The sequence below is a fragment of the Lipophrys pholis genome (genome assembly GCF_963383615.2).
Source record: "Lipophrys pholis genome assembly, chromosome: 2".
In the NCBI taxonomy this organism is placed as follows: Eukaryota; Metazoa; Chordata; class Actinopteri; order Blenniiformes; family Blenniidae; genus Lipophrys; species Lipophrys pholis.
Genome location: NC_137636.1, coordinates 18601969 through 18628397, shown reverse-complemented (window position 1 = coordinate 18628397; position 26429 = coordinate 18601969). Strand labels below are relative to the sequence as shown.

The window sequence follows — 26429 nt, the reverse complement described above, 5'->3', positions numbered from 1 at the left end:
CCACATGGAGACAAAGAGAATATATTTTAATCATTGTGTTTGGGTACAAAAACATTTGAAAACATAGTTTTTGCACGTCGACAACTGTCAGCAAATGTTTATGTTGTCTATTGATTCTAATTAAATCAATGTTTTATTGATAACAAAAATATTTAAGCGGGAACTCTTTCAATGTTTCCATCAGTATTTTCTGTACAGACCGCATCAGTGCAGCGCAGAAGCTGATCCACCAGTCAGGCGTGCTCTGCTTGGTTTGTGAATTGGGTGCAACCAGACTGATCTTACCTGTATATGTACAAGGTGGTGCAATTGTCCTTGAAATGCAATTCTGTTTACCAAAACTCCTTAACACATTATGATGCAACAGACATCAGTTTAACAAGGTGAGGTTGAGGGTGGAAAAAAACCCAGCCTTTGTTTGAATGTTGCTGCTGATGACTGGAGAATTCTTCCTGTGCTTCGGTGCTGAATTCAAAGAAATCCTTTACCGACAACTATATTCATACTAACAAGTAAATACGGTAGCTTCGAAGTAAAAACACATCAACAGTGAACCTTGACAGAGACAACTGTGTTTACACTCTATGTACATCATTTGGTATCCACAAGCTGTTACACAAGGCTCCCTACTCGAAAGCAGAAATAAACACAGAAAGAAAATGTATTCTTCTTTAATGGAAGTGACGGTCTTCAGGCAGTTCAAACGGTGTACTTGTCCTCTCCTTGCCTCTGTGTTTTGTGGTAATGGGTGTAGCTGCTGTACAGTTCATTAAACACTTCTCTGACTCCCATCTGCAGCCCGGCCATCAGAAACTTGATATCTTGCTCCTTACACAGGTCCAATATGTAATAGACACCCTCAGTCAGATGCAGCTTCACATCTGGACGTAGGGTAACCTAGGGGGGCCAAAAACAAAACAAGAAAACAGAGGGCGAATATGAACGCTGAAGGCATCAGAGGAGATAATTGTGGAACAGAGAACTATGAATATGGAGCAGTGTTTTCTCCTCGGGGAAGAATCCGAGGTCAAAACACTTTTTATGATATCTCTGTTTTGCTTTTTGAAAATCTATCAATTGGCTTAAAGGCCTATGTTTTCTGGGTCATAGTAAAACCATAAATCTGCCTTGTTGTTATGGTAGGATAGCTCTTTAAATGGCAATATGCAAAGGGAAACATACAAACTGATACAGTATTTCACAGAATTTTGGCTTTTCATTCATCCTTAAGTTTCCACATACAGAAGCATCAAAGGGTTGATAAACACCATCTAGTCAGGCAAAATGTAAATATTGCTAATGTTTGGCGTATGGCCAGAAAAACAACCAACATCATCATTGGATTAACTGTTTTGAAACAACAAACATGTAGGCTGATTTTAAGGTAAAATACATTCAAAGTTGAGATTTCAAACTCAGTACAGTATTTTTACAACAGAAGGTGTAGAAACTGTTGCAGAGGGCTGTTCACTTCTTAGAAATCAGCCCTGCCACTTTTTACTTCTGCTTTCAACAAGTTGGAAATCGTCAACTTGTAAGTATACATTAATGTAATAGTTTCACACAGGCTATTTTGCATACAATCCATGTTCTATGTCTGAATTACGAGAGGCGGTTTTACTTTGAAAAAGATACAGACGGTTGTAGCATTCAGTCATGCAGCGGCATATCGTAGAAGATAATACATTTGTATATGAAGAGCAGAGCTCACCTTTGTGGTCGAGGCTAAGATAACAACATTTATCATTGTTCTGCATAAATCTGAACAACTTCTCTTTAATCTGTTCAAACCCCATTCAAATATTTTTACAGGAGTGAAAGATTAACTCAGTTCTCAAATGTCTAACTTCATCAATACAGCCAAACTCTACTGGACACTAACTGTAGTTCCTTTCATGTCTAATAACACCTGGGTGATAAATGAAGAGTTCAATTCCAGCTAAGCGTCATTAGACTCAGACACAAGGAATTTCCTCTGACTTAGAAAGAGGACCATGTCTTTGGAAAGCGCCATTAAAAGCCAATGCAAACCCAATTGCAGTATTATAAGATGACTCACAAAGGGTTCAAAGACTCCAAACCACCTATTTCACACCACTTCTCTCGGTCTGAATTCTTGTCTTCCTCTCAGTGCGTAACTGCTGGAAAGTGCTGACTCAGGCTGGTGGCGTCATGTTAAATACAGTCTGGCAGTAGAAAGAAGCCAAGCTCAGGAGCCAGACGTGACTCACTGTACTGGGGTAACATCCAGCCTAAAGCTTTACTCCAGCACATGGAGTTAAAGTAATCCTGGACCTGTTCACTGAGATTTGAGAACATCTACTGTTGGCTAATGGAAATGCCTCCCATCTCCACTTCTGAGCGTCAGCGTCTCCGTCACTCAGCTCAACGGGTATCAGACAAACCAGACTGGATGAAGGGATCAGCTGAGATTCTGCTACTTCTTCCACACAGTGTGATAGTGTGTGTGTGTGTGTGTGTGTGTGTGTGTGTGTGTGTGTGTGTGTGTGTGTGTGTGTGTGTGTGTGTGAGAGTATGTATGAGTGTGTCAGCTGTACAAAATCACAGGGGATGACAGATGGGTTTGGAAAAGGAACTGTATTGACTTCATGGTGCAATGTCCATCTGTGATTGTGTATGTGAGGTGTTGTGTTGACTGCTCTGTCATTACATTGTAAAACCATAAGAATAATTTTCCCATTTTCGTGTGTGTGTGTGTGTGTGTGTGTGTATACCTTCTGCAGTTCTGTGACGTACTGAGCCACCATAAAAGCTGACAGCATGGTGAAGCTCTCGGCTGCAGCGGCAATGTGAGAGTACATTCTCTCTATCAGTCTGGAGCACTGCATATACACACCAGTGTCCGAGCCTGAGCAAAACAGAGGACAAAGTTCCCTTATCAAGGTGTTGAGAGGTGCACCTTTACATATCATGAATGATACGTGATAAACAAAAAAAGAGAAAAAAGCAAATCACAGAAAAAACAAAAAATAATATAAAAAATTAACAATACTTCAACACTGCTCCCACAGCACTCTTATTATATATAAACTGTTTCCTTAATGACAAAGTTTTTTTTTTTTTTTCTCCTTCCAACAGAGACCTACTTTTTTGATAGTTTAACCTAAATAATGTGTCAACATTGTGAGGATCGTTTAAATTTTTTTCCACTTCAGGGACGCTGCTGCTGCTGCTGGTGTTGTGGAGTAAATATCAGATGCTGCCAAAAGAGCTGAAATATGATTGGGCACGACTCGGAGTGCCTGTCAACTCCACTTTGCACAATGCAGTCTGCTATAATGCTATTGTTGTCAAACATCAAACCAGAGGCAAAACCTGTTATGACAGCAAATGCAAGTCATTTGCCAACAAATGTTTCACATAATATGAAAAGATGTTTTTTTTGGATGTTTTAAAATCCTGCCTTGATAACATGATCAAAATTCTTGCTTGGTAGCAATCACTCACACAAACTATGGCATAAAATGCTCCTTTGTTTTAACACCTCTATTGCCATGGTAATTCCAGCTAATAAGACAAGAATATTAATTTGATTCTGTGAGTGTTACCTGAGTCTCCATCTCCCCTCTGCCGACCCTCCTGCATGATAGACGCCAAGAGGCGATTGAATACGTTCAAGAACGACGGGGCTGCGTTTAGCACCACCTGGAAGCACGGGAAAAACTGTGTATGGTCAAAACAATTAAACACATTTTCTATATTAGTTCATACTAATAAAGATGGTCAAACTCCTAACTGCTCAGAAAAATAAACACATGCCTTCTTATTTCCCTCCATCAGACAGATCATTTTATTATTGAAGATTTCCAAGCGACTTAATATGTTTCTTCCTGTTCACACTTCAAACGGTTGACTTTCATCTAAATTAGACGTATTGAATTGATACTGTCGCAGAGTATATATGTGTGAAAAATATTTCAAGAGGTAAGTTCCACATGTTGAAAACAGAACCACAGTAAAAAAATCTGCTCAACATGCTCCTAAAATCAATTACACTATTTCGACAGCTCAATTGGTGGAATCCCTAAACACACACAGCTCACAATATGTGAAACTGGGACGCCCACGAGAGCTACGTTGCATTTCTGTTCATATTGCTCCCTCCTCTCTGGTCGCTGTTGAAGGCCTGCAGGAGACTGAGGGTGGGACGGAGAGGCATGCAGAATACAAACGAGCGGGGGATGATCTCACCCACTCTGGTTACCATTTGGCAATGGTTTCCATCAACCTAAACCACCTCAATGCCAGCCTACTCCGCATGCCAACTTCTCCTCTCCAAAGCCTCCCACCCTCCGTTACGGCCCATCTCCAGCTCACAACCTCTTTTCCACTTGCTGGAGAAATTTCCCTCAAACAGCACATTCCAATAAAATCTTTATCACCAACTTCTTCTCTCATCTCTTGTCTCAATTGTCATTCCTCGCTTCCTCCATAAAAGTTCTCCAATTTCCTTGTTGTCTGTTTCTGGGTTGGCGGCCCCCTCCCTCACTCCCTTTGAGACTTCTTGTGTCCTTACAAACATCTGATATCAGTTAACTGGAGCTTGGCCTGTTTCTGTACTGCTGTACAAAATAATGGTCACATACAAAGAAATTATCACAGTGACACCAGCAATAAGCCAACTCTTGACTGTAAATGTTGATTTGACCTTTTAAAACTTGTATGATAGCACATACTTGAGAATTTGATTGTCATGCAAACAATTCAAGAGCGATGTTATGAAGTTTTCAAGCAGCTGCAGCAGTACTGCAGAGGTACAATATCCATTGGTTGAATGATGCATTCCTGTGGCGCATCCGAGAGACTCTGCAGGAGTGTATATATACACACACCACATTTTCATCGAACCATGGACTGAAACAAACATGGATAACCTACAAGATTCTTCACTACACATGAGCAGCAAGCTTGCTTCACAGGAAAGTTGTTAGTGATCTTTTTTAAGAGGTGTTAATATTTTCCTACCCACAAGCACTTTGAAACAGAACACAGATTCAATAATCGCCATCAGGTTGTTTGAAGTCTCCAGTTCAAAATCACTCAACATGAATACCCTGATTGACTTATTCACATCTTTAAATGATTTAAAAACAAACAAGAAAGCCTAATATATGCTGTGTAATACTCAGATACTGTGTGATGCTATAAAGTGAATACACTCTGGGATTCAACAGTCTAAAGGGGCTTTTAAACGATTGAGTGACAAGTAAATAAAAAATGATCAAAACCCAGCTGGGCCTCAACTCATATCTGGAATGTGTGTATGGAGTCTGTCAGAGTTCTTTCATTGATATATTTGGATTCCAGCACCATCGTAAAATCAAAGCTTGACCCCTTCATTGTTACTCTCAAAGTTAGACATTAGTCTACTAATTAGTGTGTCCATACCTGCGGATGACACTGGAGGATGGCAAAGAGCGCCTCATGAACAGCCAGGAAGGCAGACTCATAGACACGTGGGGTCATGTGGTTGAGGGGCACTGACTGCAGTGCTCCCAGCACCAAAACCACATGGTGATGGTTGGGAATGAGCCCCTCCCCCTGTCGAAGCAGTGTCGTCATTGATGTCACAGTGGGAAGAGTGAAGCGAAGAGTCAGAGAGACGTCCTGACTGGATGTTCTTACAAGAGACTGTAACACAGAAAAATAGAAGTACTGAGTGAAAGAAATAAACAGCCACATTTAGGATGATTAACATTTCTTTTAAGTTTATGGCTGGAGAACTCATTTTCCAAGATAATTTCAAGATCTACCAGCTATTCATTAATGTGTGTTTTTGACTGTGAACAGGAGAAATGTGTCACATGCGTGTGATTTTTCTCCATGATTGGAAGCTCTTATTGCTGGGGGCCACTGTGTGGCTAGTGTTCAGACATAAAGCTACTTGTCGCTTGGTTGTTTTAATATTCGGGCAGTCAATGAGGTCTGGTTATGGATCCATGTCAACAAAAGTATATGAATTCATAATAAATTATTCTATTGGTCTGAATATAAGAAAAAAAAGCTCTAAAGAACTGCGATTGTCTAATATTGTTACAACTAGTCCTGCATTGGAACAACATAAGGCCTGAGATAGAAACAGGAGGAATGTGCTGGATGCAATCTGCGGAATGCTGAGCCAGTCAAACATGAAATGTGCATCTCGGGTGACTTGTTGATCATAGTGTGGTTATGACAAGCCAGCTACAGGTGGTGGACATTGTTATTTGCAAGCCCCCAATAGTTTTGAAAGGAATTTCAAACGCTTTGGATGGCATTGGGGATGATGGAGTCCAGGAGCAAGTAGAACCACCAGAGCATCAGAATGACAATAGTTGGAGCAGAACCAGTGAGGCAGAATATCCGTGTGGCAAATAGGCTAAAAAGACTGCAGAACGTAGATGAAATTCGGAAAAACTACAAACATCTGACCAGCTTGGAAAAAATTGTCGAGATGCATGCAGGTAACTGGTGCACATGCATGTGTGCATGAGTGTGTAAATGCGAAAATGGCCAAGTGTAAAAACACCCACAGGGCTTTTTCACAGCTGATATTTGACAAGAGTCAGCCAATAGACGTTACCAACATATCAACAGTCACTTCGTTACTTGAAATGCCACAGAAATATGTCAGCACAGCAGCACACAAAAAGTCCCACACCAAGGAGCTGAATGAATTTTAACCATCAAAAAGACACCTCAGCTAATATTCAATGGACAAATATACCAATAAAAACGGCCATGTGTATTGTCTCAGAAAGAATAAATTAGAGAATAAAAGTATGAAGTAGGAATAATAATAAAAGAAAGTAAAAAAAAAAAAAAAATCACATATTAAACTGCTGATAGCTTCTTCATAGAATAGCAGCACATCATTGTTGATAAGTCAAGCCTCAGAGCTTACTGTCAAATATTCCCAGCATGGCTCTGCCCCCTGCTTGTCTTAACATTGATGTGCAAGTGGGAAGTGTCAGTTTATGATTTTAATGTAACTACTTGAAATTATTACAATATTATAATTGCTATTTTATAAGCAGTACAGAAGATCTTACTCGGAGAGGGCACTTTAGTTTATCAAGGGACATTTTATACAAACATTGCTTTCTTTGTATCTAAACCATTGATTCAAAACATCATTGAAAGCCCGAAGCTACAATTTCTGCTTGTCCTTAAACACTGGGTGAGAAACCACTGTCATGAACTACTTTCCCCCGTTCTAAAATATTGTAAACACTCCTTCAGTCTAAATATATAGAATATTTACTGATCTGAGATTTATCTTCAATACCAATCAAATACCCCACTCTATCTATACACAGGTGTGTTCATCTGTGAGTGTGCATGCTTGAAGTGAAATCTATGCTTTTACCAGCTGTCTGTAATTCAGTACGTGTCTATGCATGAGTGGGATTGTGCAGTTTTCTTACCACCATAGCCGATATGATCTGGGGTGCAATGAGCCACAGTGCTTTAAAGCAGCTCTCTGGTAACTGACAACAGGACAGCAGCTTTATGAGGATTACGGCAGATAACACCTCCTGTAAGACAGTCGCCAGGGGAAGAGTTGCAAAAGAGTTCATCGAAATATTTCACATCACAGCCATAATTAGTCACAGCTTTTTAAATTAATGTAAATGAGCTTTGCATTTAAAACATGACAATAATCTTAACAAAAACAACATAAATTCTGTGAATTGGACTTGGCCCTCACCCTGTAGTTTCCTGCTCCCAGCTTGCTGATGTCCAGTCCATCTCTGACCATCAGCAGCAGCATGTTCAACTTATCTGCTGAGCTCTTCTCCAACAGTTGGCACAACAACTCCTGCACAGCTGGCTCGAGCTTACAAACATCCTCCTCAGAGAGCCAAGGAGCTAAAGTCAAACATGTTTAAATTAAGAATATAATCAACCAATAACAAACATCTGCCTTTTTATAACAGTATAGACACACATAAGTTACAATATCTGATTTTTTTTTTTTTTTAAATGAAAGTAATGTAAGAACATTTTTAATTCTTTAGAGAACCACTGAATAAATTAATGAGCAGTAACCGCAAACTTTAGTCATGTACTCAATTAAAAAAAGACTGCATTATCTGTTCAACACAAAGCCTCATAGAGCCACACTCATTCGTAAAATGTATTTACCTCTCTTTAATTCTGTATTTTTCTATCACGATGTTGCAGAAATGCTAAATCTACTTCAACCAGACCAAAAGAATGTATAAACTTATAGTCCATGTGCAATGCAAGACAACTCAACAAATGGACAAGACAGGCAGATTGCACAAGTACGAGTGATTTTTTTCTCAATGTAAACACATTTACCTTTGAGCAGTCTGTGCACATTCTGCAGTATCTGAATGTACACTTCCTCCTTTCCTGCCTTCTTCACCTCTTCTTGCTCCTTCTTTGTTTCTCCTTCTGTCTCCTCCACTGCTTTATAAAACGCTGACAGAAATTCGAGCGATGAAACAAGGAAATCCATGGGCCTTTGAGCAGAGCTGATTTCTCTGAAGATCTGATGGCAGAAGCCTTGATAAAGGCTCATATGAGACAAAGTGGCACATTCCTTGTCCTCCTCCACTGACAGTGAGGACAGCTCACAATGAAGCATGACCCTAACAACGTCGACTATAAAGGCTTGACCAAAGATGCAGGCAGGCTGAGCAGCAGCTTGTTGCTTAAGGACAAACTCCACAGTTGGTCCGAGCGAAACATTTGTTCTTGCAAGCATTTGGGTTAAAGTTTGATCCATTTGCTTGTTTCGTCCCAAGTTTGAGGTCACTGCCTGGGAGAAAGCAGCCAGACATGCCAGCAGAAGATGAACAGATGATATGGATGCTCCTGAACTGGGTACTGTGCTTTTTCTACTTGCCACTACTGCACTGGACAGGTAGGTGGTAAACTGGTCCAGGTTGAGTCGAACACTGCTGTTTCTGGTTATGATCAACTGAACCAAAGACTTTATGAAGTCTTGTATTGCCTCGATTAAATCCAACCGGTCAGCAGAACAAGCGGCTTCAAGCTTTGCACTGTTGCTATGCAAAAGAAGAGATGACACAGATGCCTGCAGTAGAGTAGCACCATGGATAACCTTCAAAACACTATGGATGTTTCTACCCCCCAGAAGATAGGCCAGAGTCCTGAGCAACTTTCTCAGGAACAGAGTACCACCTTCAGATTCAGGAGTGCCATCACCCATATGGTCTAGCTGGCTGGAAGTGAAGGTGAGCAAGGAAAAAAGGAGGAGGAAAATTGAGGAGAGATCCTCAGAGCTCATCCCATCTGGATTTAACTTGATCAGGATTTGGAGAATATTTACCAGCTCCTTGACGTTTGTGTTGCTAAGCAGTAGAGACGCCTCTCCAGTTTTAGTGGATGCTTGCACATCCTCCACCAGGGTCTCATTTTTCACCAGTGTAGACAAAGAGTGACTAATGTTTGTCTCTGAAACTCCAGTTACTATCTCCTGAAACATCTGGAGGGTCCGACAAACCTTCAATGGATGTGCTGCCTTTACCTCATGGATAATCCTTAGTGCTAAGGACTTAACTACGGCAGAGAACAGCAAGGGCAACTCAGGAAGAACTGAACTCTGGAGTAACTCTGAAGATATGAGGGACACAGTGAGACTGCCGAGCTGTTGATCTTCAGATTTGTAGATTTCTCTCTTCAGTAGGGAACCAACAAGCACATCTGCTATGCAATCCATGTCTTCTGCACTCAGGTGGGAAATAATCAATGGCAAGTTGGATACAACATGATACCAGTGTGCTACGGGGTAGGAGCTTATATCTAAGCTACTCATCTGCAAATCCCACACCTGCTCTCCATTCAGACTCATCTCAAACTCTGGTTTAGCTAAAATGAATTGAGCTGCTCTCTGTAGCAATGCTGTAGTGGTGGGTTCACCAAATGAGGTGCCATCCATGAATATCTTCCTCATCTGTTGTAAAGTGAGGAGCTTGAGTAGCAGACAGCGCATAGGGCTGCTGCTGGGGGAGGGATGAAGGTGTGCTGGTGAGATTTCCCCTGATAAAAGACTCTCTATGCGAGTTACATGAAGAGAACGAGGGCAACTTTGGTCTATGCTCTTTGCTGCCGAGTGGGCTGAGTCAAGAGATAAGTATTTGCTGCAGTGGATTTCAAAGAGAGTGTCCACTTCTATCAAGGTGTATCTGAGTAGGAGGGCAGCCTCCTGAGTCTGCTGTTCCCATAGAGATCCTTTTTTAGATTGCGAAACCTTCTCCAACATTTCTTGGTTAAGGCACTTTCTGTCATTTCTTGTTGCTTCGTTAACTGAACTTGTGTCTGCTTCCTTAGACTTATTTTCTGTCAACGAGTGTAACTCCTGGACTAACTGCTGCATCCTCTCCATCATGTCTTGACTCTGTCTGACCAAGGGAACTGGAGAAGAATTGTCTAAAGTCTTCAGATTGAATAAAACTGCATGAAGCAGCTGACTCAGGGAGGAGAGTTTCAGAGATGCATCTGTCATCTCTTGGTCTGTCGGTTCTCCATCAATCTCCATCTTCTCAGCATCAGTTCCCTCCTTCAACAGGTCAGGCAGTATAAATTTCCTGATGCTCGCCAGCACTAATGAGCAGATCTCTAAGACCTGGGATTGGGGTATGCCAAGAAGACAAGTCTTTAGTGATGTGGAAATGCCTTCAGGTAGCAGAGGAGGTCGAAGGTTGTCGAGAGCAGGCTGACAGATCACAGACACGAGCTCAGAGAAGAGACGAGACAGCTGACGGAGCTTTGCGTATGTCTGGAGGAGGCTGCACACCATGAGCTGTGGGTAAAAATTTTTTTTTTGTTTTAGTTACTTGATTTATTGTTTGTTGATTTTTAGAAACATTTGAACTGTGGCATATGATGTGATTGATGAAATCATACCTGTCTGGCTCGCTGCACTCGTGGCTCCATGCATTCAGCATTAACCCAAGCTGAGGATAAAAGCTGGTCCAGGTCTGGTTCAAGAATGAGATGATTGAGATTTAAGAGCACCTTTAAACAGCGGTACCAGGATGGTATGCTGAAAATCAAACAGAAAATAAGTCAAACTACTGCAAGGCCAGGTAAATTATTTGTCAACATTATCTTGTGCGAAAGGAAATTTTATGAGAAAATAACTTCAAAACAGGAAGAGTGATTGTTACCTTGGCTGGGCTTCGTTGAAGAGCAGTTGTGTCAAGGCTCTGTAAAAGCTGAGTTGAACCTCTCCATGTCGTATTCTGTCTGCAGCTACATTGTAAATATCAACTGACAGAGTCTGGCTCAGCAAGGACTCCACAGCCAGCAGAGCCAGACTCCAGCTCTCTGGGGAACTGACAGCAGAAGTCACCTTCACTCTCTGAGGGCAAACAGAGCCCAGTGACTCTGCTTCTGCGGTTGAGACTGAGTGCTGTGTAGGATGGAGATCTAAAACGGGGACCAGTCTGGTGAGAAAATAGAAACACAGCATCTTGTTCTCATCCTCACCTTCCCCCTTCACTTTCCCATATCTTTCCAGAAAAAACTTAAACAGCAGAGACAAACTGTTGGACTTTACAGGGTAGTGAAGTGATGGCTCACAATAGCCCTGGGCACTTAGTTTGCAGAGTGCTGCACTGACTGGCTTCAAAGGCCCTTTAGCACTTCCAGTAGCCCGTTTGCCAGAATCCTCTTTGGCTGGAAGAAGCTCATCCTTGTATAAGGTCAGGAGCTCAAAGGGAAAGAGAGCTAACTGAAGGATAGTGTCAATCTTGGTGCGAATGTCTCTGCACATCTGCTGATGGAGGCCCAAATGAGTGTGAGAAGCTGTAACTTCCCCAGAAGTCAGCAAGTGACGGAGCAGCACCAGTGGTTGTATCAGCTGGTTGGTGACCATAGTAAAAACTCTGTTTGGGTTTGCTTGTTGTCGCTGCACTGACAAATAACACGACAGCACCTGAAGCAGCACCTCAAATATATTTGGTGATTGGAGGTTTTTCGTTGGCTTGGAAGGGGCAGAGATTAGCTCAGTTTGGGAATTTTCCAAATGAACATCAGGTTCAGTTTGAAGAAACTCAGAAACAAGTTCGTCTTGATTCATAATCGGCTCATTTGTCTTCTGGTGTCCTGTCAGCGATGGCTGCTGCAGCTCTCGGCAAGCCAATGAGCAGACCTTGACCAACAAATCGACCATAAGTTCATACTTGGTAGTAAAAACAGACGACAGTGCAGGAGAAGAGAGAATGCCTTGACATACACTCAGTATGGTGGGCACAGACACCAAGTGCTTAGAGTCAGCATTAGCACACTCCTGCAGGCGTTCAAGCAGCATCTAAAGGTACACAGAAGGTAAATGTTGATTAAACTAATGATGACCTAAGCTGCTTTTTGAGATGTATAAAAGCTACATTAACAAATTATATAAGAAGTGAGACAAATCGGTTCCATAACAAACGTGACAATCTTTTCCTAGTTTTCTGGCTCTTTTAATCAAATATATAAGTACCTGTGCCATGTTGAGCCTCAAAGTGATGGTCTTTCCTTGTTTCAGGTGAGACTGGAGCTTCCGGCTGTGAAGCACATCATCAAGATAATGCCAAAGGCCTTCCAAAACATCTTGGGAAAATTCCACCTTTTTATTGTACTTTAGTGTAAGGGCATGAGTACACCAATCCAACAGAACCTAGAGACAGAAAAGGTCAAAGCAGTCAAGCAGAGAACAGAAAATTATTTGGAATTTAACTGTATCGAGTCATCAGTCACATTCTGTACTTGGCTTGAGTGTACAGTATTATGTGATTAATAACAATGCATTTATGTCTGGTATGTAGAGGTGTTGTTTGTTACAACAATTTAGTAATTATGTTGTACTTAGTGGAGCAGAAGGAAGAAATAGTAGCCAGCAGTGCTGCATCACAAAATAAATGCCTAAATCTCAACCACAGCCAGCACGGTTTATGTTAATGTCTGTGCTTTGCCAAATATTCCACCTTCCTCCCAGAATTAAAAAAAATAATGTGTGTAGAGGTAAACTGACTGTAAGCTAAATAGTTATTGTGTAGCTCCATGTTCACCCCTGGGATGGAAATGCCCAAGATACCATGTGCTTAATGACAACTACTGAATAGGAACCATAAGTATACATTAAGGAGCAAAGGTATCACAGTCATTCCTGAACATGTGTCAGCAGCTCCCGTCACCTGTTCCTTGTTCGGTAGCAGACACTGAGATGATATCCAGGCAAAACGTGCGAGCTTCAATTTGTCCTCCCATGGAGTCTGTGGACTCTTAAGCTTCAAATGGATACCTGAGTAGATGGCTGCCATTGCTGCAGCTGATGCTACGACTAAGGCACAGTCCTGGAGAGGGAACAAGTAAGGAGCAATCAAAACAATGATGGGTCATATTATGAGAGACTAAATTAACCGAAGACAAGACAAAAGATACGACATAACAAGAGATGGAAATGTTGATTAAAATATCATAAAACATGAAAATTGAGTCAGACCCCATGGAGCTCTGATTAGCTGCTGTTTAGCGGTCAGCTGACGAGTGTGACAAATAGTAAATAAATTCAAATATGAGTTTTCGATACACTGATTCGTGAAGTGAGGGTTATCTTGAGTTTAATGCGGGCGAGGGCATAAAGAAAATGTACTATTTCTATCATCAGTGTCTGACATGCGTTCAGGCTAAAGGAAAGCAGCTACATAGATAGCACAACAACTATGTGAAGAAAAGCTATTAATGGCGCTGCTACGTGTCTGTGTGCAAAAAACCCACCGCTAAGACTCATACTCAGATGTTTTCCGATACTTACATGAAGTTTTGTATCCCTTTTCACTTGTTATAACGTCTACTTTCACATCCACACGTGCCTCCTGTTGTCAGTAAGTGAACTTTCAACTTTCACCTCGCCGGCCAGGCTCAACCAATCGAGAGTCGATGAAAAACAATCCGAAGAGCTGTAAGTACATTTTACTTTAATTTAGGACGGATTTCTGCATAAACTGCGGTTTTGATAATAAAACATCATTATTAGATCTAAAATATTTTCGAAATTTGAGAAGCAAACCATTGAATACAAAGAAAACGTACATTTCATTCTTATTTAGCTAAGAAATGTGTCTCTTCGCGGGTTCTATGTTTCTGTTTGAGCTTAATGAAAACTAATCATATAACTTCGACTATAGTGTTTAATCTATACTTTGGTAGTTAATTTATTTTTTAAGAACTCTGAGTATTTGTCATCGCTTTTGCGATTGGAGTGTGATTGGTTCTGTCTGGGAAAGTTTGCTTACATGACCAGCCATTGAATTTCCGTCTTGGAGGAAGAATACGGTGTGTACAACAAACCGGGGTCACCTTTCCTACTTCATTATTGTCTTATGTACATTAGATCCGTGTTTGTGAGAAGACTCGGTGTCGGTGAGTCTCGGAGGGCTTGTGTCCGGCGCTTGGCGGCAGATGTCAGTGACAGGCAGGGTGTTGGTAGCAGTTCGGAGATAAGAGATAAAAGTGGGCTAAAGGCGGCTGTGAGGGGCAGATAAAACAGATAAAACCGACCCTAACGGTTTAAACGCGGACATGGAGCCGCCACAAACTCTCCAGCTGGACCATTGAGGACTCAAACACCGACATGTGTCTTTTGGAGGAATTAACAAGCATCGAGACTTTCAGCCGATGAGTCTGAAAAACATCAGTATTTTTGTGTTTTCAACAACTTAAAAACTGAATATGCGGCTTTTGATTGGCACGTTGAGCTGCACGCACTCTGCTCGTTTGTCCAAGCTGAAGCTAACCCAGCCCAGGACGTTATGGCTGGAGCACCGACCCAGCCTGTCCGCCGCCCCCCGGAGGAGGAGAGTGTGGCCCGGGGTCAGGTTCTCACTTCACCCGGCGCCGCCCGCCTCCCCACCGGGCTCTCGCGGGCCCTGCTGGTCCCATCACCCGGTTCGCTGTGTGCTCGGTACACACACACCTGTTGCCTTCGCCAGCTCCTCAGCAGCCGAGTCCGAAAAGACCCCCCAGACACCCAGCACGGTACCCCTGGAGGATGTCAAGAGGATACTGGGTCTGGCTCACCCGGAGAGATGGCGCGTGGCTGGTAAGAACACTTCATAAGAGGGATCCCTTCATTTTGATCTCAGCTTATACCCCCATTATTGTTGATGAGGAGCCTCCAGATTGATAAAAGCCATTAACTAGTAATACAAGAGTCACTATCTATTGTCCGTGAGGAGTTCAGGATTTAATTCAGTGCTATAAATCTCCCCCGATCAAACAAAGTCTTTAATTGTTCCAGCGCAGGTAAATATCAGAGATAATAGTGAGCTTTCTCATCCTCTTATCTCACACATTGTGTAAACTGAGAAATACCCTTATTTTACCTTCTTGCATCATCATTTCTCAAGAAGGAAATGTCTTTTTTTTGTGTAGACAAGTGATCCCATACACTAGTTACATCACTTGTTTTTAAGCAATACTTGGTTGTGTATGTCGTAAAAGTCCCTCTCCTTGGAAAATACTTTTGAATTCTCAGTAGGTTCTCTTATAATTTCTTCAATTGGTTTCTACTTGCAGACCCATATACATCTGTTTTTTGTCAGTGGTTAGTCTCAATAGGTCGACTTATATGATGCTGTGCACTCTTCACTTATTTATGAGGTTTTTTTCCCCACACATTCTTTTGCAAGTTGCTTTACCCTTTTTTGACCTGACCAGTCAACCTGTTTCTATTGCTTGGTGGATTGGTGCCATTCTGACATTGAAGAAAACTGCACAGAAAATGAGAAATGTGTGTTTGGTCAATGTGTTTTTCCTAACAAGTGCTTCTTCTCAACATGTGTTGTACTGTTGGAAGGCCTGTTTCTTTCCCTTGTCAATGTTGCCACCTTTGTTAGAAATGTGTATTTGTGGAATGGGGAGCAGATCTGTTCCACAGGTCAGGCTGAGAAGTAGATAATCCAGCAAGAATTAGAAAGACGGAACAACGGTCCTGCACAGATTTGTTGGCAATATTTGCAGAATGATGTGGCTCACAGCCTTCTATACAGATGATCTGTAACACTCGGCACACAGGCAGTAAATAAAATTAATAAGTTGCTAAATTGCTACATGAAGAGTCAACAGTCTTTTATACATGCGCCCAACACCCATACTCGGCTCTGCTGTGAAGCCCTTGAAAGCATCTTTCTTCCAAACACGGCACCATTGAAAATAGGAATCAACATGCTTTCCCCTGGTATATGATTTATTTCTACACGGCATTCTTACTGAGAACAATTATTTGTAGAAATGTAAATTTCCTTACTTTTTCTACATAGTTTAGATTTGACTTTTGCAGTAACACTTGTCTTCTGAATAAGATATTTCCACACTAATTCAAAGTACATGTTATTTTCTTTTTTGTTGAAATGATTCATTTAATCTTCTTTCTCTTTTCTCTTCTGTCTCCCTCTGTAAACTCCAGCTGCAGTCGGCTTCCTAACTGTCTCCAGTGCAGTGACCATGTCCGCCCCCTTTTTCCTGGGCAAAGTGATTGACACCATTTACAGCGGTGGCGCAGACATGGAGACGATGACAGCCTCTTTAACATCACTGTGTGTCATGCTGACAGGAGTGTTTCTGTGTGGTGGAGCAGCCAACGCTGCCAGAGTCTACCTCATGCAGGTCTCAGGTGAGATTAGAGCCGGCAGTTTACTCTGAATACAGACACACTTCTATTTAAATGGTGAAAAATAAAGACGCGGACCTGTATGTGTAGTTAAGCATTTTAATGAACTGCTTAAATGTGGACACATCTGTCCTCTAAGTCTGCACCTTTTGCTTTTCCACTCCAGCAAAGTGTCATTTTCATAAATAACTGGTACAGATACATGCGTTTTGTTAACTATGAAGCTCTCTTTGAAATGTTGTTGGGTTTTTTTGTCCATAATATATATCACTTGGTGAATCTGGTACATTTCAATTCTTGCACATAAACAATTTCACTCCAGGTCACTTTTTGTTTTATTTAGCAGTATAGCCTTTTGTTCATAGAAATATATTATACAGTATCTGGAAATAGTTTAATCTTATAAGTGTAAAAATAACTGACAAACCAATACATTTTTAAATGATATTGTATTTTTTTGAGGTGCATCTGTACTATAGTTAGTTGTTGCCAGTAATCATTCAGATTTTCTGTTTGTGGACAGAATAAATAGGTGAGATTGAAGTGGGTTTTTTTCAATGAAGAAAGTGAGGCATGTTTTTAAACCATGATATACTACAAAATATGATTTGAACCAAGTATTTGTCTTCTTTTTTTTTAAATGTAATAATATGCATAGAAAATAGCTTTGTTCTGAGATCTCAAACTATACATCTTTCATCAATCTGAGTAAATCACCTATTTCTTGTGATGTTTAAATAATCAGTGGCGAATTCTTTTCATCTCCCTCTCCTTTACTTGTCTTTCCTCTCCTCAGGCCAGCAGATAGTTCGTAATCTCCGTGCCTCTGTCTTCTCCTCCATCCTGAGACAAGAAGTGGCATTTTTTGACAGGAATAGGACCGGCGAGCTTATTAACCGTCTCTCAGCTGACACCACTGTAGTGGGCCGTTCAATCACAGACAACCTGTCAGACGGGTTGAGAGCCGTCGCACAGGCAGCTGCTGGTGTCAGCATGATGGTGAGTGTGGCCCACTGAGTGGTCAGGGAAGGTCTGAATGAGGGGTCATCCTACATTATTCATGGATGTGTGTGAAAATTGAATATTATGATTTTTTTTTAATAGATTTTTTTAACAAAACAAGCTTGTTGGGAATCTTGTCACCCTCAACACAAAATGGGCCTCCTGCATTGATTATAACTAGAAAACGATAGTATCGGTCTGAGAAGTGAGTAATGGTACGAAGTGCAATCCTAAATGTGAAATGTCCCTGACTTACAGTTTCATTTCCCCAACTCTAAATCTTCATGCTTTAGTGTGGCAGTCATGCTCGTCACCCTCTGGTACTCACGCAGAGACGGCGCGGAGACAGCCTTCCCATTCACCGTACTTTATTTGAACTCAAACTGAAAACATACACTACAGACTCAGCCTCTTTCAGGCTTCTGCTTGCTCTTCTCCCGCCTGTCAGCCCTGTGTCCGGGCAGCCCCTCCTTTATGGTCAGACGGTTAATTAAGCATCTGATGTGAGTCTGGTGCGCTGCCTCACCTCTCTTGCCACATTAGTTATTCAGTAATACCACCGCACCAGTGTCAGCCGTAGGGGCAACCAGTTTTGTCGTAAGGAAGTAGCCGTCAACTTTCTAGACAATTTCCAAATGTCTGTCTTTCTGCCCTGTACTTCTTGGATGTGCGCTGAGAGTTTCCTTTGACGTTACACTTAGTGCTCTGCAGGACTGTTGTAAAGCAGGTTCACTGAAGTACTTCCCCATCAGTACAAGGAAATGGCTACATCCAGGTGAAGGCGTGCCTCGTCTTGCTCAAACTCTGCACACACAAAAAGATGTGTGAGTCAGACATTTTTGTTATTTTTAGAGTTGCTAATTAAATTCATATCAACTGAGCTTCTTTTTTCCCAAATGCATTAGTAAAACCAGGTGAATTTGATAGTTGAGATGACAATGGAACTGGCTTCAAGAAAAATAAGTCGGAGCATTGTAAAACATTTCATGATGTTTTCATTATGCTTTCCATTACAAATAAGTGAAAAGTTGTCAAATGTGAGCAGTAAACTATATTAACAGATGTTACGTTCAAGTGACTGGCACTTTCTTGAAACTGAGGATTTGGTTGTTTACCACTTTTTTAAAAATTACATTTTTATTTAAAGGATGTTCAAAAATCCAACAAATAAAAATAAATATTCAGATACAGAATTTGACTCCCTTAGGATTATTCTCATGTTTTAATAGAAGGTGTTTGCAGTCAGGTTGATAGAGAAAAGGTGGGGTGAACATTTTTCTGATTTATAAATAGATAGATATTGTTGCTCTTTCAGTTCAATGATCCTTTGTTTGTGTAGTACATCACACATCAAGTCTAAAGTATTCTGTTGCGTTTACTGTCACAACAGAAGTCACGTAAGTACACATTTAAAATAAATGAGTGGGTGTGGTAGTACTTTATTCTTTGTAGTATCTGGGAACGCAAACAGTTCTTATTATTGTGACCATCTTTGGATACACATCTCCACTACTCCGTCATTTCTACTTCTTTTATTTGTTTATTTCCACCGTTGTTTCCATTGATCGCTGCTTTGTCATTTCTCTCTGCTTCTCCAGTTCTACGTTTCCCCCAGTCTGGCGAGCTTTGTATTGCTGATTGTTCCTCCTATGGCTTTAATGGCAGTCATCTACGGGAGATACCTGCGAACTATCTCCAAACGCACACAGGATGCACTTGCACAAGCCACACAGGTACGCTGACACCCTGAAGAAGCTGCTGAGAACGATATTGAAAGTAAGATTGAATAGTTTCTATTTACAGTATTAGTTTTGTTTTGGTTTATAATCAGATTTCTTAGTTTTAAAAGTTTCACTTCGTTTTTTTTTCACATCATGTGATTTTAAGGAAGGGCTGTTAAATAAAACTGCTTCTCGTATCAGCGCTCAGTGAAGCTGTGCTGTTTGTTCATCTCTGTGGACTGAATACTGTGCTGCGTGTGGTAACTTAATTAAATTTGCAGATAAAGTAAATTTGCTTGTTGTCCATTTTAATTTTCACTCGTCAAAGTCCTCATACAAGTGTGTGTTTGTGTGTGTAGTTGGCGGAGGAGCGAATCAGCAACGTGCGGACGGTCAGGGCGTTTGGCAAAGAGCTGTCGGAGGTCAACGCGTACGTTCAGAAGGCAAACCATGTCCTCACACTGGCCCAAAAAGAGGCTATATTACGAGCTGGTTTCTTTGGAGTGGTGAGTGCCTCTACTGGTGACTGCATGCGTGCATCCAAATGTAATCCAAATCCACACTTGAGAAAGGAGACGTTACACATTGCCTTTTGAAACCCTATTTCAGGTCTGTCACAACACCACATCCTTTTTAAAAGAGAAGTTTCATCAGGAAAAAAAGGTTGTTCATTTATCCATAGTGGCCATACTAAGAACACATAGGTCAGTCCTGAAGAGCCAATCCTGTTAGACACCTCTCTGCCTCAGCACACCTGATTTTATTTACTGTCTCATCGTCAGGCTGTCTCTGCAGCTCAATGCCCAAGCTGGGTGGTTCTGACCAAGAGTTTGCTGGTTTGAACAAAGTAACTTGAATTAAAGTTGACTGACAGCAGAAAGGCCTGTCAGTGTGATCATACTAGCCACAATTAGTCTGATTTAACAAAAAACCCTGGTAGGATTGCTGGTCTCCATTTTTTGCGTGTACTACTGTTGTTGAGTTTTTAACTGGTGAAGATTCTCCACACTTATCTAACATGCACTGTGTTGCATTAACTACAACTTTGTTGTGAAGGTGTGTTGTGAAATATACTATAAATCAGCTGTCCAGGAACTGTTTCTGTTAGAAATGGTGGTGTGAGCTCCGAATGAACGTGACCTGAGTGCGGCCTTTTTTTATTTATTTTTGGGCTCTGACCATACCGCAAGTGTGAACACTGCCTAAGACCTGCAGGGCAGAGGACCTCTGACAGGACAAGGACAGGGAAACACTGTCTCAGACCCATGTTTATCTAAAAAGGATCAGACGGTGTCAAAACAAGTCACAAGTGTGAGATGATCACCGGCTGAAGTGTTTTCTTCACTTTGTATGTAACATTTCGCATCAGTTAAGTTTGGTTGTATGTTCGGTTATTCTTATTCTAGGATTAAATACATCGTGCATAATTAGCCTCCACTGTGCCAGTGCTGATACATGAAATGCTATTGAAAACCTTCCTTGTACTGAATTGAATCTGCACCACCCTGACAGTGTTGACAAAAAACACTAAAGCCAAGACAGCCTATGTGGAGAACTCTTTGAATTTGACCATATTGAACTTGGCAAAGCTAATAAATGGGATGTTATGAGACAGGTTGTTTACAAAATCAATTGATCTTTATGAAAAAAACAAAACATCTATCCATTTCTCTGATTACCTTTATCTGAAACGTCTGCACCAGCGGTCCTCCCTCGTTCTCCGGTCTTAGGATGCTGCTCTGATTCATATCTCGACTGGTAATTAATATTAACAGGCGATAAATGGCTCTCCGTTGGTGCTTCACGAACAGGTTTCCAGATAGGCCGTAATCAGAGCTGTGAGAGGGAGAAGCAGTGACACCAGATGCCACACTAATTGAATCACGTTGTGTCTGTGTTTCAGACTGGTCTCAGTGGAAACATCATGATACTGTCGGTGCTCTATAAAGGAGGCCTTTTGATGGCCAGCCAGCACATGACTGTGGGAGAGCTCTCATCGTTCCTCATGTACACCTTCTGGGTGGGCATCAGTATAGCAGGTAAAAAGTACTTATTGGTATGGGGTTTATATCTGTGTGTGCTGTTTCTTGTTTTCTAACCGTGTGATGATTTTGTTCATTTTAATGTGCAGGTCTGAGTTCTTTCTACTCCGAATTGATGAAGGGTTTTGGCGCCGGATCCCGACTGTGGGAGCTGCTGGACAGAAAGCCTGAGTTTAGTTTGGATGGTTGGTATAGATACATTCAGAGCTCATATTTCTCTTTCCCATTTGACTTCAATCAACAACATACACATCTTGAATCATTCCTTGGAAAGTGAGGATTCTATCTGTTGTAATTGCATGTTAACTGAAATCCTCACACATCTTTTAGCTTTTTATTTACTCTTCGGCACTTCATACACAGGATCTACGACTCATTAGTATTTTATGAGGTTTTAATTTTCAGTATCAACACCTTTCTCAGCTCAGGACTTAAATCATTACTTTGAACAAAATGATTATTTTGCCTCAAGCAGCTCTTAAGAATATTACCCACGTCCGGTAAAATAGCCTCTATCCTTAGTTAAACTTAAACTAATCATGTTTTTTTTTTCCCCTTCAGTATAATGGCCTACGTCAACAATGTGACCGTTTTAGTTTTAGCCTAAATCGGAGGACAGTGAAATTTGTTAAATATCTAATATTTGGTTCTGTTTTGTGGAATGTAGATGAATACTAAGGCCAGTCCTGTGAAATTTTCACAATATGTAAGATACATTTGTTTTTGATTATGGTTATTGTTTTAATTTTAGTCCTCAGTACTTTACAGGGCTTCTTGTCCGTCTTTGTCTGCTGTTTCACAGAAGGTCAAGTCATCGCTCAAGACCAGCTGAAAGGCCAGCTGGAGTTCTGTGATGTCTCCTTTGCCTACCCAACACGTAAGGAGATGCCTATTTTCCAGAATCTCAGTGTGTCAGTCCCGGCTGGTACCATCATGGCTATAGTGGGGTCCAGTGGATCAGGAAAATCCACCCTGGTGTCACTGCTGCTCAGGCTGTATGACCCTGATGCTGGTAAGAACAAGCTTTTTTCTTTTTTCTCCCTTTTGTGACCCAACAACTAGCAATTAATCAGTAGACACTGGAAATGAGCATGACTGTGCCAGATAGTTCTTTTTTTCCTCCTATAAATGCCACCTGTTCTCCAGGTATTATCACTATCGATGGTCACGACATCAGAAATCTGAATCCCTGCTGGCTCAGGAGTCACATTGGAACTGTCAGCCAGGTAATAAACTTGTATTTGAGTGTAAACAGCAGGTACAATAAATCCACTGGACACACAGCTCAAGATGTGTGCTTCAGTTTACAATAGGTCCCCAGAAATAATAGAGATTGTATGTTTTTTTTTCTTCTCTCCTTTCCCCCAGGAGCCTGTGTTGTTTTCCTGCTCTGTCAGAGATAATATTGCATACGGTGCCTTGGACCCTGCTGCTGTGACCACGGAGGACATCTATAGAGCTGCCAGAGTGGCAAACGCCTATGATTTCATTCAGACATTTCCTCTGGGCTTTGACACCGTGGTGGGGGAGAAAGGAGTGCTGCTGTCAGGTGAGAAGCTCAGATTTGCAAAGACAAGACAAAAATCATTTTCATTTGAACTGTTACCTGTCGGCCACTCTTCAAAAAGATTTCATTGGTGAGCATTTATACTCGGCCCCCTGTAGCCCACGTCTTTCTTACCTACCTCTTCACAGGATCTTTGACCAAAGCTTTAAACTAGTTCACTTCAAAATCAAGTTGAGATGTTGTTGTTCCTAATTTTATCCCATGGAGTTTTTTGTAAATAGTCATATAGCTGTCAAAGCTATCAATGATTGGCTGCAGGCCTGCGTGTGTATTAGACATTATTATAATGTATATGTGCATAAGGGTCACTTGTTTGTTTGTTTGTCAGGTGGTCAGAAGCAGAGGATAGCCATTGCCAGAGCTCTACTGAAGGTAAACACAGCAGCATGTTGTTTAACACAAAGGAAAAAAGACATCACACCTCTGCTAATCAACTGACCTGCAGTTACGTAGTACTCTCCCTTTATATTGCCCCCTTGGTTGTTTGTTAACCAGGTCAATAGTGAAACAGCTGATATTGGTCAGGCTGTTGTTGAGTCAACTAAAAGAACATAATTTAGAATTTAATCTTTTATTTTCTAAGAACCAAATTTGAATCTAAAATGCTGTTTGCTTTCCACAGAATCCGAAGATTCTGCTTTTGGATGAGGCTACAAGGTGAGATATACAGGAACATGGGGCTAAGCACCGCTATGTTTTATCCATCTGGACTGGACTGTAGATTCATTCTAATACAGCCCTGCAACAGAACTCGTGGAGATTGTCTTGCTTTCAAAGGGCAGTGATAGAAAATGTTTAAAATCCATCAATTCAGTTGGCATGGGCTGTTTCAAGAATTTTGACTAAAAACACTATTATGATATGTTGGAAAGTTAAAATCTGAAAAGCTTGCCCATAGTTCATAATTTTCGCCTTTATTTTCTCATAATGAAATGCATTTTCTTACTGGATTATTGTAAAATGGTAAAATACATATTTTCTCAACCTGCATTTAAGATACTTTAACTAGTCTGATGTTTTCTGTATTGTGGCCAAAACGCCAGAGTCGTCTTTGTATTATGAGAAGTTTCAAAAACAAGTGTTTTTTCTGTGATCGTCTTTATCTGATTGAAGAAAATGTAGAGAAATACAGAAGTAAAGTTTCTTAATGTAGCCACATGCTTAGTAAATGAATAACCTTTATTTCTTCAGTGCACTGGATTCTGAGAACGAGTTCCTTGTTCAGGAGGCTTTGGAGCGTCTCATGGAAGGTAGATCTATCAGTTGTATTTAAAATCTCTTTCATCAGTCATTTTGTGATCAGTAGATTTCAGGGTCTTTGTTTTTTCTTAACAATTGACCGTGTTTGATTTTTAATGCTTGTGACATAAGTCACAATGATACACTTGTACTTTCTCTGGTTTTTGACATCTAGAGAATATAAACTATTGCTTTTCACTTATCATGAACATGGGAAATATGAAACTGAACCACCTGGTTTGAAAGTTTAAAACATCTGGCGAAGAGGCCGAAAGACTGATGACAAACAGGATAGTTGAGCAGGACTCATTTTACACCTCATGATGGAAACTATGTAAGATGCCAGCTTCAAATACACACTGGCTTTTGGCTGCACTGATACTGTGTTTATTGAATACAAAGGAAATCAGAGGCATTTGTAATATCATGTAAATACATTTTTAAATACATAGTTTACATTCTCATAAACACATAGGTCACTCACAATGTAACAGACAAATAAGAGAGTAAGACATTTTACTGTCATAGAAAATATGAGCACATTTAAAATTTGATGGCAGCAACACTGCTCAAAAATCAAAAAAGAAAAAGAAAGAACCAAAAACATTAAATTAGTACAGTAAGATTTGTCCTTGTCATTTAACTCATGCAGGACAAAGTGGGCAGTCACTGTGTGGTGTTCAAGGCACTTGCTGAAACGGTGGCATTGAGAATGGGGACAAAGTCTGTAGTCAATCCAGGGAATTGGAACCAGCTACCGTCCAGATACAAGCTTGCTTGTCTAACCTTTAGCCCACCATTCAGCTTGACAACCTCAGTGTTTGACCCGAATCAGGTCAGTAACGATACAGGAGGTTTGTGATGATTTGTCCTTGAAGCAGCGCTCTGCAAAGACCGGTTCAAGCGAGTCCCCTGGTCTTAACGTCTTGAGATTCTGCCACCAGTTAAAATGACATAAAAGTGGTGAAATCTTTTACTCTCAGCTCTGTTAAAAAAGCTGTGAAACCTTATGAGAAATTGCGTCCTTTTTTTATTTACATTCCAAACATTATCCTAGAATTTTAAGAATAGAAATAAGTCTATATGTTTAATCTGTATATAATCAAGCTTTTCATTAATTTCTGCTTTGGCTGCCCTTCTCACCTGATTGACAGGGAGAACAGTGATGATCATCGCTCACCGTCTGTCCACCATTAAGAATGCGGACCAAGTGGCTGTGCTGGACCAGCAACGTGTGGCCGAGTGCGGCCCCCCCACGGAGCTGCTTGGAAACAGGCAAGGACTGTTCAGGAAACTGATGGAGAAGCAGGCCTTTCTTCGGGAGGAGCAGCAACGAGCCCTTCGCTGAGAGGATGAGCGTAAGCACAGATGAGAAGATGAAGGAGAACACAGGAGGTGAGGTCAGTACCTGGGGGGTCCTTGGCTTTCCCTCACCGTGGCATTGAACAACCTGTGCACTTGCTTGAACAGAAAAACTGAGGTAAAACAGAACTTGGAACTCAAGTGAAAGAGAGGAATTGGTGATGCCAGTGGGAAATAAAGGGGGTTTCTTTATGACTCTGCTGGGAAGTCTTCTGTGAGGAGCCAAAAATTGAAATGTGAATCAGGAATTGTTTAAGAAAGAAACTTATTCTGCACTGAAGAAGGAAGCCATGATGAGAATCTGACAGCGACAAGAGGACAGACGCTCTGGAGGCTCACTGATTGAAATCATTGTCATGTCTGCAGTTCGGAAGAAAAAATCAAAATTCTCTTCAAGCAAACAAGAGGAATTGTGCAGAGTGAAAATGTGACCGTAATGTAAATCCTGTTTCACCATCATATCACTTTGTTTTCGCAACAAAACCAAAAAACGGATGAGTATTTATACAACACTGATAAATGTATATTTGTTTATGTATGTGTGTCAGTTGAGAAGACTTGAAGCGAACATGAAGAGCCTTTTATTGTTATATTCAGAGTATATGAATGGAAGCAGCTATAATGTAGTGTCAACACTGTGTTGTAAAGCAGAACTAAACACTATTCTATATTTTGATTGAAATATGCACATTTGTGATGAAACATATCAAACATGGTCCTGAAAATCGGGGTTGAGGTGCACATGTTTGAAACTAATTCCTCCCTTAACAAGGGACCACAGAGAAGCATACTGGTTCACTTCTATTTAGTTTCTCTTGACATCCTTCTTGTGACATTTGCTT

At 41.0% G+C, this 26429-nt stretch overlaps 2 protein-coding genes across 2 annotated transcripts; one reads left to right on the top strand and one right to left on the bottom strand.

The window, feature by feature from the left end:
• urb2 (URB2 ribosome biogenesis homolog) lies at window positions 1–13897 on the bottom strand. The gene is made up of 12 exons (XM_080458459.1): window positions 13799–13897; window positions 13179–13337; window positions 12485–12661; window positions 11166–12310; window positions 10903–11041; window positions 8329–10798; window positions 7712–7872; window positions 7428–7538; window positions 5410–5652; window positions 3570–3666; window positions 2736–2869; window positions 1–897 (listed from the first exon to the last, which is right to left on the bottom strand). Exons 2-12 carry the CDS (start codon window positions 13302–13304, stop codon window positions 700–702), a joined length of 5001 nt encoding a protein of 1666 aa, XP_080314585.1. The 5' UTR covers window positions 13305–13337; window positions 13799–13897; the 3' UTR covers window positions 1–699.
• Window positions 13898–14305: 408 nt separating this feature from the next.
• abcb10 (ATP-binding cassette, sub-family B (MDR/TAP), member 10) lies at window positions 14306–26063 on the top strand. Its single transcript, XM_080458466.1, has 14 exons — window positions 14306–15085; window positions 16451–16657; window positions 17451–17653; window positions 19255–19389; window positions 19737–19883; window positions 21281–21416; window positions 21509–21604; window positions 22222–22431; window positions 22566–22645; window positions 22788–22968; window positions 23315–23358; window positions 23609–23643; window positions 24178–24236; window positions 25380–26063. The coding sequence occupies exons 1-14, from the start codon at window positions 14716–14718 to the stop codon at window positions 25571–25573; spliced, it is 2097 nt and encodes a 698-aa protein (XP_080314592.1). The 5' UTR covers window positions 14306–14715; the 3' UTR covers window positions 25574–26063.
• Window positions 26064–26429: the final 366 nt, after the last annotated feature.